General features: G+C 40.0%; 1 protein-coding gene across 3 annotated transcripts in view; it reads right to left on the bottom strand.

The window, feature by feature from the left end:
- The window catches only part of fsip1 (fibrous sheath interacting protein 1), a 252605-nt gene that overhangs the window by 110518 nt on the left and 128947 nt on the right, over positions 1-13140 (bottom strand). For all 3 annotated transcript variants that reach the window (XM_078406366.1, XM_078406365.1, XM_078406367.1), the window contains one exon: positions 4705-4845. In XM_078406366.1, the coding sequence (XP_078262492.1) occupies positions 4705-4845 (141 nt within the window). The remainder of the gene's footprint in view (positions 1-4704; positions 4846-13140) is intronic.

Here is a 13140-nt window from a genome sequence, read left to right as displayed (position 1 = left end):
TCGGCATGGACCCGGTGGGCCAAAGGGCCTGTTTCCGTGCTGTATCTCTAAACTAAACTAAACCAAAGAAGAAGGAGACACTTAAAATATAGTTTAATGCACCACCCTGAAACACAGTGTGAGCCACAGTACGATCATCAGGTGCGTCACTGAGAATCTGAGTGGAAGATTCAAGATGGAGCAGCAGCAACATTTGGACCTGTGGAAGGAACAAGGAGTAGGTGAACAATGTGAAACTCTTTGGATTTTCCAAGGAGAAGATGGAAACCAATGAGGAGAGTAATTCAGAGATTAAAAGTGAAAAGGTGATCGTTCAGCTGGTTGCACTCACTATTGCAAAGTTCACTCTGGTTCCACTCATTTATTCACTCATAATCTGATGTAAAATCCATTTTGATACCCCACCCACCCCACCATGGCAAAGAAACAAAGCAACTGCAAACAACTAAATCTCTATTCCAAACATCTCCCAATTTCTGAATCAATTAGTATTATCCCATTCATCATCACCCAATTGAAAGGTCACTTGCTTCCTGCAAGCAAAAATGGGCAAGCCATGAAAGTAATGCAAAACAATAATATTTCTATATACAATTGGAGCTTATTAACTGTGGAATGCATAACTCATCCATGTGCATCAGATTAAGCACCAAAGTCTTTCACCTGAAACCTTAGCTGTGTTTCTCTTCCCTCAGCCTGATCTGCTGAGAATTTCCAGCATTTACTGTTTCTATTTCAGATTTCCAGTATCTGCAATTTTTTAATATTCGCTTACTTATTATTTTTGTAAAACCTAAATTAAAAAAGGATTGCAAAAAGAATGATGGTTGCATTCAGTTTTAATGTCAAGAGAATTACTCTCAAAGATTAGATTTATGGCATTTTCTGTCATTTTGCTGACAAGTGAGAATTAACTGATGGTAGTGATTGATCATAAGAAACTAAATGGATCAAAAATGTGGTACTGTCTGACTTAATATGGCTGCTAAAGCTTCAGTTTCTTCCTTTGAGTCATCTGCTGTGCCCTGTCATCTCATGGAGACTCTTCTGTTAGCAGTCAATAAGTAAGCCTTAAGAAGGGTCTCGACCCGAAACGTCACCTATCCATGTTCTCCAGGGGTGCTGGCAGACCCAGTCGAGTTACTCCAGCCTTTATGTCTTCTTGTGTTAGCAGTTTGTCTAGCACTAATTATAATTGTAATAGACAATAATACAGAACTTATGGGATTGCTTTAGTGCTCATCAAATCATGTGATTCAAATGCTCAGTATGTATTACATCATGACTGAAGAAGCTGCAGCAGAGCCAGTTGCTGTTAAACTGGGAGATGGAGCAGAGGCCATGTAGTGCATGACATCCTCATGAAAGAGTGAGGAGAGGAGGTGAAAGATGAGGTTAGCTGAAGGTGACATCAGCCCAAGGGTTGGGTTTTGGTTTTGGGTTCAAACACTTCTGATTGAACCTCAGTGAGGAACTGCATGTGCAATATCTCTGCCTTCAATGAAGATGAAGATGTCCTCACGGAAAACTGCCAGCAATTACAGCCACAATGCACTTCCACTTTAAGGGGCAAAACCTGGCACAGTAAACCCTCACGATAACAGACCTGTATATAGCGGATTTTGTTTATAGCGGGCAAAGGCTCCCATCGCACCGCCCCACCCCCACCCTCCTCCCCACTTCACCTACCAGTTGGCACCACGCGGCGGGAGCTTCTGGTTGTGGGAACAGAGAGAGCAAGCAGCATGAAGGCGGTATGAGTACTGGGCCCGTCTCTGGCGCACTGCGTGTGGGGCCGCAGTCTGTACGGCTCTCCGGACAGTGAATGCCCACTTGTTAAACCCCCCAACACACCGTGTTTCATCCCTCATTGCTTTAACCCCATCACTCCATTATGGTGGATAATCGCAATAACAGACACCATTCCACCCTGTGGTCTGTTATAGCGAGGGTTTACTGTATTAGGTAGTGGTGTTCAGCTTCAAGAGCCTCTCACAATTTGAGGCATGCAGCCATTCACCATCATGTCTACAGCGAGATGTACACAGCAATCATTCATTAGTAAACACAACTAAATTCAAATGCTACCTGCATGAGGAGCAACAGGTGCGAGCTAATCCCGTATGCTGGTGGCTCTAAACATTTTTGAGAGCTATCAATTTTGGCATTTATTTTATCTCAACTTCAGTTATGTACCCTCGATACAACAAATATCTCCATTATCTGTAACAGAGAAGTCTGAGAAGAATGGTATGTACCTGCATATCTGATTTTTTTTTAAAGCATTTGTTGGCATATTTATATATAGTGCCAGCGGGAAATAGTGATGATAAGAAGGCTGTTGGTGAAGAAAGACAAGCTTTAATCTGCTTTATATCTAACTCCACTTTAGATCTCCATTATTCCACGCGACACAAAAACATTGGAGACATGGAAACACGGATATGAGAGATTCCCCAAACAACTTAAATTGATCTGCAGCCTTTCTGCTGAAGAAAATGTAAATGTTTTGTTTCCTCCTGTCTTACGTTCAATTACAATGAAAAATTCTGCTGTATTTAATCACAGTAATTTTCATTTTCTTTCTCACATCACAACCAGAGAAGCCAATATTATGTGAGTACAGGACAAACCCAAAGATCTGGCTGGGGAACTAAAGTAAGCTGGTCAAACTAACATGAGCTTTCACAATGGTTTCCCTTTTTTTTAAAGATTGTTTGAAAGGATAATTTGCAGTGACTCCAAGTGGTCAATATAGAAAAATAATGGTCACAAATAGATGCTAACTCCTGCTTTGTCATTTCAAATTCCGTGAAACAATTCGATGCAGTGCATGCTAAAGGGCTATTGTCTCAGGAATAGTTTTCTTCTGTTCTGAAAAATTCATAATCTTGCAAGAGGATTCATTGAACCCACCATTGACAGAAAACTGGTACATTTAGCGTCACTAAATATTGAAAAATAATAAGCAAAGTAAAGCTTCAACAATTGCAGAGAAATTCAACCAAAGTTTTATAATATATTCACACCTAAAAAGTTTTGCAAAGCTGGATGTAATGGACAGGAAAATGTATGCTCAATCAGGTCTCTTTGTCAAAATGTGCTAATAGATGCAGTTTAGACAATGACGCAGCAAAATTCAGGAATTTGGTGCTTTCACTACCATCCATTATATCCCATCACAATCAACGAATTAAAGTCACAAATGTCGAATGAGAATGAAAAAAAACAAATCTGTCATCTTTTGTCCAAAGATTCCTACGCTTGGCACTTAGCAACCATGCTATTAAAATCCGAATATATTTTTAGTTGCACCATCAGTGACATATACAAAACGAAGTTGCACTGAATGGTTTCCAGGGTCTCCGAGGTGAAAGGAATGCAAAGAAGGAGTCACCCTTGCTTTGATCACAGTGAGCAACATGTAACTGCAGGCCACAGTGGGAAGAAGATGAAACATCATCACAGGGGGATTTGAAAATTCCCACTCATATGCAAAATAATAAGCTTGTGAAAACCTTCCCAGCAGAAACATCCAAAGAATAGTTGATTGTTATGTTCAGTTTTGTGAAAAACTTTAAAACTGATGAAGATTTTCAAAAATTAGCTTGTAATTAATTATTTTATCATCATATCATATCATATATATACAGCCGGAAACAGGCCTTTTCGGCCCTCCAAGTCCGTGCCGCCCAGCGATCCCCGTACATTAACACTATCCTACACCCACTAGGGACAATTAAAAAAAAATTTTTTTTTACATTTACCCAGCCAATTAACCTACATACACACGTAACCACACGTCTTTGGAGTGTGGGAGGAAACCGAAGATCTCGGAGAAAACCCACGCAGGTCACGGGGAGAACGTACAAACTCCTTACAGTGCAGCACCCGTAGTCAGGATCGAACCTGAGTCTCCGGCGCTGCATTCGCTGTAAAGCAGCAACTCTACCGCTGCGCTACCGTGCCGCCCAAAAGCTTGATTTTGTCCAAAGTAAATGCAAATATCACCATCCATTAGATTTCAAAATGAATATATATTATATTTCATTAGCTTTAAAAGACGTTACTGTTGTTCATATTGTTTTATTACAGGTAATGCTACTTAATAAATTCATGCAGAGAATTTTTAGCTTAATATATTTAATTTAGGCATGTTAACATTTTTTTCCAACGATATGTAGATATTTAAACAAGGGGGGAAATTATGTTTTGACAATAATATCATCTTATGCATAATTTTAAATTTATAAAAGTTAGATAAAGATCAAAGTGTCAAAGCTACCAAAATTCCCTAGAACTTCTTGAAATCTACAATGGACAACAAAATCAGTGTTTTGTGATTTTAATAAATACTATTAATTAGCAGAGATTACATCTTAATGGAGTGTGATAAGATTAAGACCTTATGGATCGAGGAAACTGAAAATGTCAGAAATCAGTTGTGAAAAATGTCAGAAATGTCTGAAGATTGAAAGCTGCTGATTGTACATATTCTTATAAACATAACCTGCTACATTTTTCAATTTAAACTTCCACAATTTTTTTAATAATTCTATTCAATTTACTTGTTTAAATTTTTATTTTGTTTTTCAGAGTCTGGACATTGGTGCAAAAGCGACTATTTCAGTCTCAGTTGGTGCTTTCTCACCTCCATGATCATACTCTTCATCACCCAGCTTGTAATGCATATCTTTTACTCACATCAACCTCTCTTGATACCATCTCCAGACATTTCAGCTGTTGTTCTATCTCTCCCATTCGCAAGTATTGTTCTCGTTCATCCCGCAATTGAAGAAGCACCTCTTCACCAGGCCCAATCTCTGCCAGAGTATCAATGGAGCTCTAAAAGTAAATTGGTATAAATTTAGAACTAATTTAGATTCTAATCAGTTTCTTTATATCTCATGTTCTTCACCGTTTCAATGCCACACATTAGTTCATACCACTCCTTAAATTGATAGAGGAACAACAAAATGACAACATAATGAAACAGATTATTACATGGATAAGAAAGTTTTAAAGGGATATGGGCCAAACGCAGGAAGATGGGACCAGTGTGGATGAGCCATCTTGCTCAGTATAGACAAACTGGGCCAAAGGGCCTGTTTCTGTGTTGTATGACTCCATGAGGAAATCACTTAAGTAATAAACCCTGTAAATAACAAAGCAAATCAGGCAGCAACTCTGGAGGAAAAAGCATAGTTAATTTTCAAGTTGAAGAAAAGTTGAATAGTTTTTAAAAATCGGAGGGGGAGGGGAAGCTCATGATTGAGCAAAAGTAAAGATCTATTGGAAGTACTGGCATGGAAAGTGACATTGTCAGGACTGCATTACAAGGAAAGCAGATTATTATCTGAATGGTGTCAAGTTAGGAAATAGGGAAGTACAAACAGATCTGGGTGTCCTTGTTCATCAGTCACTTAAAGTTAGCATGCAGGTACAGCAGGCAGTGAAGAAAGCTAATGGCATGTTGGTCTTTATGACAAGAGGAGTTGAGTATAGGAGCAAAGAGGTCTTTCTGCAGTTGTACAGGGCCCTGGTGAGACTGCACCTGGAGTATTGTGTGCAGGTTTGGTCTCCAAATTTGAGGAAGGACATTCTTGCTATTCAGGGTGTGCAGCGTAGGTTCACTCGGTTAATTCCCAGAATGGCGGGACTGTCGTATGTTGAAAGACTGGAGCGACTAGCTTGTTGTATACGCTGGAATTTAGAAGGATGAGATGGGATCTTATTGAAATATATAAGATTATTAAGGGATTGGACACGTTAGAGGCAGGAAACATGTTCCAATGTTGGGGGAGTCCAGAACCAGGGGCCACAGTTTAAGAATAAGGGGTAGGCCATTTAGAACGGAGATGAGGAAAAACGTCTTCAGTCAGAGAGCTGTAAATCTGTGAAATTCTCTGCCTTAGAAGGCCGTGGAGGCCAATTCTCTGGATGCTTTCAAGAGAGAGCTAGACAGAGCTCTTAAAGATAGCGTCAGGGTGTATGGTGAGAAGGCAGGAACGGGGTACTGATTGTGAATGATCAGCCATGATCACATTGAATGGCGTTGCTGGCTCGAAGGGCCGAATGGCCTACTCTTGCACCTATTGTCTATTGTCTAATTGGAAGAAGCTGCAGGCTTGTTGAAGAAACAAAGAACCGCAGATTCTGTTTTATATCAAAGATAAAGCTTTTTCTGAAGAAGGGTTCCGACCCAAAACATCACCTATCCTTTTTTTTCCAGAGATGCTGCCTGACCCGCTGAGTTACTTCAGCATTTTGTGTCTATCTTTGGCTTGTTGAAGACACTGGTCATTAATCTACATAAATACAACATGAAGATATATTGTTTTTGAGTAAGTCATTTTGAGTCAGATAAGAGACATTTCTAAAAAGGTGGAGTAAAACATGGCAAAAAAAAAACTGGAGGGTAACTTTTCCAAGAGTGCACAACCTTCTTTGATTACTGCTATTGGTTTGTCATCCGAAAAATGTATTATTCTCAGACAGCACAACAATAAATTAATGAATGCAAAATCTAATTATTTCAAGTGTATTTATTACATTTGGATAACATCTATTAAAATTAGTAGCAGACGAAGGAAGTTCGGCATGTCTCCAAAGATTCTTACCTACTTCTACAATTGCGCCATAGAATGAATCTTATGAGGATGCATCACAACTTGGTTTGGCAACTGCTCTGCCCAAGACCACATCAAATTGCAGAAAGTTATGGATGCAGCCCGGTCCATCATACAAACCAGTGTTCACACCCACCACCATTGACCCCCATTGACCCCCATCTACACTTCACGCTGCCTCAGGAAAGCAGACAACATAATCAAGGACCATTTACAGCCCGTTATTCCCATTTGTCCCCACACCCATTGGACAGAAAATGCAAAAAGCTGAAAATGCACACCACCAGTTTCTGGAGCAGCCTTTCCCCCACTGTTATTAGGTCACTCAATGCAGCCTGCAGACTTTTTCTTAGCTGCACTTTCTCTGTAGATACAATGTAGTAACACTATATTCTACACTCTGGCATTTCTTTTCCTTTGTGCTACCTGGTGTACTTGTGTATTGCTTGATTGCACTCATGTTGAGTATGATTTGACTGGATAGCACACGAACAAAGGTTCACATCGGATCTCGTTACATATGACAATAATAATGAACCAATAAAACAAAACTAAGGAGTAGACATTTAAATATACTGCAATCAAATTTGTAAGTAGCCTGCAGCAGTAATAGAAAGGTAAGACACAAAGTGCTGGAGTAACTCAACAGATCAGGCACTATCCCTGGAGAACATGGATAGTTGATGATTCGGGTCAGGACCCTTCTTCAGACTGTTTGAATTAGTCTGAATAAGGATCCCAAACCGAAATGTCACCTCTCCATGTTCTCCAAGGATGCCGCCTGACCTGGCTGAGTTACTCCAGCACTTTATGTTCTTTTTTAAATTGTAAACCAGTACCTGCAGTTCCTTGGTTCTACCTATAATAGAAAGGTGCTGTTTGTGTGTGTTGCACATCCTTGTTGATTCTCTAAGCCTGTCTGTCATCTCTCCCAGACACACTTATTTTGCTTTTTTCTGGCCCAAAGATATAAACCTCTGTGCCAGCTCTTGTGTAATGTAACCATGAAAGTGCAACTTGATTTATGCTATACAAATTAAAATGAATTCAATCAATACCGTTCTGTAGAAGTGACGGTTTCACGATTTGTACGTTGGAACAAAGTAGAATAATCATCTTGCTTTTCAATCTTTATTTAGTTTTAGGCTCTGGTTAGTCTATTTTCATTTGTGGTTAAACTGGTCACAAGGGAATAACACTGTTGAGTCACATCTATGACAGAGGAAAAGCCTATGTATGGGAAGTTAACTATTCTTACAATGTGGTCACACAGAAGAGTATTTTATATCATTTTTGGATGTGTTTCACAATACCAGATGAAACACACAAAAATCTTTCTGAATGACACAAACATAGCTAGAAAATAGTAGGATATCTTGGGTTTGTGTATTATAATATAAATTTTCCATAACAGTTTTGGATCAATCTCAGTGACAGCAAATGAGCTTCCACACATTAAATTGAACCACGCGTAAAAATATATTGTTTGGATTTCAATTCAGAGGCACGATGTTAAGAGGAGGAACTGAAGATATTTTAATACATTTGCAGGATACAAACTAATGTGGTGAATTCTAAATACAATAGAGTAAGTTTCCCAGCACCTGTGTGTAGTGCAGCCATTCTCCCAACTACCCCACCCCCCTCATCCCCGACTACCTATATGCCTCCTTCTGGTTTTACATTTCACTTCTCTCAAATGTCTTCTCTCCTTAACAACAACCTTTTGTTCCCTCATTTCCTTTTTTTATCTCCTTTAGTCCCGTTTTGTCACCCTTTTGTCTCCTTTTCATCCCTGGCTTTTGTCCCCCAATCCACCACTCGCATGCATCCAACTATCACTGACCAGGCATTGTCCTGCCACCACCTCTTTTCCAGCTGTCTCTCCCTACTACAATCAGTCTGAATAAGATTCCTAACCCAAAATGTCACCTATCTATGTCCTCCAGATATGCTGCTTGACCCGCTGAGTTACTCTAGCACTTTGTGTTCTATGCAAGATTCCACAATCTCCACTTCTTTGTGTCTACAATAAAGTGAGGATCAAGTATGAGTGGATAAAATATTTCCAATTTATGAAAACGTCAGCAGTAAAAATGAGTGGACTACTAAGTATTCTGTCACAAATCACTGAAATGTCTAATAGCATTTGTACCTTTCTTAATATGAATGACGTATTCTAAGTACATGCAGATTGGCCATTATTAAAAAGAGATCATAATTTTGCATGCTCAAAAATATAGGAAATCAGAATTGATTTACCTTATGACTCTATGGAGTAAGGCCAATAATGTCTTACTCCATAGAAATAAAATATGGACATGTAAAGCAATTCCTCCCAGAAAGGTAATTATCAAAAGAGTTGGCTAAAATTAAGGTCAAAAGTCAGATATCCAGTTTGATGAAAATTTATGGTAATAATTTTGTGTTAAATGGTTTTCACATCTGAATGCTAGCCGTCTCACAGCATAAATTTATGCTTCAATGATGAATTTAGTAGAGTTTGACATAAATTGAGGAGATACAGATGTGCCTTTATACACTGCAAACTGGCACAAATGACATGTGATTCCAATCTTGTGGCACCTTAGTCCTAAAGGAAGCACTTTACAAAGAATTGGGTTGCTCCAAATTCAAATACTGCATCAGAATTGAAGTTACATCGTCAGATGCTATCTTGCGATAAAATATCAGTTTAAGAATCCTGCCTGTTCTTAAAATGGTCATCACTTGAGAAATAAGGTCTTCTCCCAATTTCTTGGTCAGATGATAACACTCCACCAAAAATTAAACTGATTATCCACCTCTCTCCAAATTCTACTCATAAAATGAAAGTTATAAAAGTTACAGCAATGAAGGGCTGAATTCCATCCTTCTATCTCTGCAATCTATGCATTTTTAAAATGTCTATGATTCTTATAATTGCCATTATTTTCTTGCATTACCAGACATCAAAATATCTCCATTAACCCGCAACAGAGATATCAGGTTAAAAAAAGTGACAAGTAGCCAAGCTGCTTTCTAATCTGTTTACGCAGCAATTGCTTCATTTTTGAAAGATTAAACAAACACAAACCCATACAGTTGAATTCCTTTATTGTTACTCTATTGCTTTGGTGGCTTTCTGCGAAGTGTGAACATTTCTTCATGAAGAAGCTTTATAAATCTAAATTAGAGGGCCTTGCTGCAAACATACAAAGCCACTCCTGACCTAAGTAGTTTCTGGCAGATTTTCCTTTGCCAGCGCACACTCCAGGGCATAAGGAAATGTTTTCAAATAATCACTTGGTAAACTACTGTTTTGGAAATAATTGAGCCAACTTTTCAGGAATGTAAATCTTGCCTGAAGGGTGGTGCTGGTGCTGTTACATGCTATAAATATTCTACAGGAGTAAGCGTTCAACTTGGTGGTTTAGTTCCAGCTTCTGCATTCTGTTTGAGACTGGTTCAATAAACGGCTGTCTCACATGTGCTGTAAGAGGCTGAGGACCTCTCTGGTGAGTTGGACCCTCCCAATCATATTGCACTTACTGCTATACACTGTTACTTTCCCTATTTCAAACATGGCTGACCAGCACCCAGCCCATCTCAGTTTTTGGCTTCACCACTCATTGCCAAAAAAACAATCACCTGCCACTGCTACCATTTCCACTCAGTCACCTGCTTTGCTAGCCTCCTTTAAGTGAATTCACCCGTCTCATCTGTTGGCTCTCCCGGACCATTGTAGGTTCATGTCTCCAAACTTGAGACCAAATCATCTATTCATATCAAAAACAAAAGCATACTTAGCATTGAGCCAATTTCCTTGTTCACCTTCAGCGGGGAACCATCCTCCCATTACTGTACAGCATTTACGGATTCTGACTGTTGCCACTGAGGCTGATATCTAAATTTAAGTAAACACAGTCCTTCTAAAAGACTGCAATATAAATTTAGGCAAACATAACAAAGTTGTAGTATCGTCTGTTCCTATGGCAAAACAAATGAAGGACAATCTTAGAGTAATAGAATCATACTGCATGGAACAGTATGAGGATTTTGAAGGCTTATGGTATTGTATCTCGTCCCCTGAGAGCCATTGAGGATATGCATTTGGGCACCACGGCCAAGGTTGTCACCCCGGATGGCAAGAACAACGTGTTCGAAATACTCGCGGGGGTCTTACAGGGAGACACGCTGGCACCCTTTCTCTTTGTCATTATCGTTGATTATGCAATGAGGCAGGCGCTCAAGGAACACGAGGACCTCGGCTTCACAATCACCCCAAGGCATTCAAGAAGAATCGGGTCAGTCAACTTGTCAGACCTCGACTTCGCTGATGAGACCAAATTGGGGAGGCACAGGAGCTGCTCGGCAGGGTCGAGACGGAGTGTGAGAAAGTGGGCCTCCACCTCAATGCCAAGAAGACGGAGTACATGGCATTCAAGGGTGGTGACCATGAGCCTCTTAAGACCAGTGGCGGGGCATCTCTCAAGAAAGTGGAAGACTTCAAGTACCTGGGAGCGAGGATGCAGAGCTCGGAAAATGACACCAAGGACCGCAAAGCACTCGCATGGAAAGCCCTCAATAACATGGGGAAAAATCTGGATGTCTAAGGGTCTCAAACTGAGATTCTTCCATGCAACTGTAGAGACAATATTATTTTACAGGTGTGAGGCATGGACTCTCACTCGAGCACTGTCCAAGTCTCTCGATGGTAACTACACCCGAATGCTCAGAAAAGTTCAAGATGTCAGTTGGAGGGACCACATAACTAACACCCAGCTCTATGGGGAGATTCCATCTTTGACCGAGAAGATCCGGTCGAGAAGGATGAGGCTCACTAGTCATTGCTACCGCCATCCAGAAATACAAGCAAACAAGGTTGTGCAGTGGGAACCCACCCATGGAAGACAGAACCCAGGACGACCAAACAAGACGATGCTGAAGACGGTAATGGAAGACGCATATGTAGAGATAAAAGAGGAGCTTGCCAGCTGTACGGAGGACAGAGATGTGTGGTGCGTCCGTCACTGTGCCCGTCGGAAACCAGCACCACTGGGTCGCTAAAGTTTTAAACGATTTTAAATTATTTAAATTAAATTAAGCATGGAACAAGGCCATACAGCTCAACTTGTTCATGTCGACTAAGATGCCTATTTGAGCAATGTTTATATGTTTCTCTGTACGTGATTTGTCACTAAATTCAAAAACACTAATTCATATTTTGCCTTCAGTGCTTGCAATGCTTATTTTAAAATCTGTCCATATGATTGGTTAAATCTGCTATGAACTGGATCTCATGCCACTATGATTTTAAACACTGTTGAAAAAACAATATTTTGAAGGGGAAACTGCGTAAGCACACTTAATCTCTATGAAGGATGCAGTTGTAAAACCTTGTCCCGGTTTTTCAGTCACAATACAGCCAGTGCACACAGATGTTTCTCTCTTTGCATGACATCCTAATGACATTTGCCATGCATTGCTTGCTTTGAGTGTTCGTTAGATGGAGATAATCTTTCTCTTCTACTTCAATAAAATCATAAGCCACTCACAAGGATGCTGTCTCCACAGCTCCATTCACCACAGCTGCACAATGTAAATGGCATTCAATCCACTGACACTCAGTTCTGATAGCTGTGCACTCATTTTTCAGTTCAGTTTAGCTTATCGTCACGTGTACCGAGGTACAGTGAAACGCTTTTTGTTGCATGCTAACTAGTCAGCAGAAAGACGATACATAATTACAATGAATCAATTTACAGTACATCATAAGGGAATAACGTTTAGTGCAAGGTAAAGCCAGCAAAGTCAGGTCAAGGATAGTCTGAGGGACATCAGAGGTAGATTGTAGTTCAGCACTGCTCTCTGGTTGTGGTAGGATGATTCAGTTGCCTGATAACAGCTGGGAAGAACGTCTTAATGTTCATAACGTTTTCACCTCTTGGTCAGCCTGCACTTATTGCCTTCAAGTGACCTTTCTGAAAAGACTCATTGATGGATCAAAAATGACATCAAGCAGCATGCTTCCTTCCAAATGATATGAGGGGATCTGCCACTGGCAGAATAAAGGGCAAAAACATACATCGGCTCAGATTTGAATAAATGGCAATGGTAAACCTCAATGTGACTGATCACTTTGGACGTACCAGATTGTTCACAATACTGCAGCTGTCCCATTTCCTTGCCACCGCATGATTTTACATGGATTGGAATGACTGGGTCACCTGCAAGGTCCATCAATTTGCAAACACATTTAATAAGTTAAATAGATAAAGGGTACACAGGCAAAGATCATTACAAATGTGTCGCTCTTCATTTCAGATGTTTCTATGGTCACTTTGTTTGTAAAATTCGAACAACAACAGACATTCTGGCCTTCCATCACAGTGAAGAGGGGACTGGAGGAGACTCACTGTGATGGATGTTTCTTTTTTTTGTGTGTTGGTTGGGGTTGTGTAATTTGCTTATTTTATTGCTTTTATTGTTGGACTGTGGGTGACTAAATTTCATCCAAAAAACTTGTTTT

Source organism: Rhinoraja longicauda, chromosome 10 (assembly GCF_053455715.1).
Source record: "Rhinoraja longicauda isolate Sanriku21f chromosome 10, sRhiLon1.1, whole genome shotgun sequence".
Taxonomy (NCBI): Eukaryota; Metazoa; Chordata; class Chondrichthyes; order Rajiformes; family Arhynchobatidae; genus Rhinoraja; species Rhinoraja longicauda.
The sequence above is the reverse complement of the archived record's forward strand: the minus strand, read 5'-3'. Positions and strand labels throughout refer to the sequence as shown.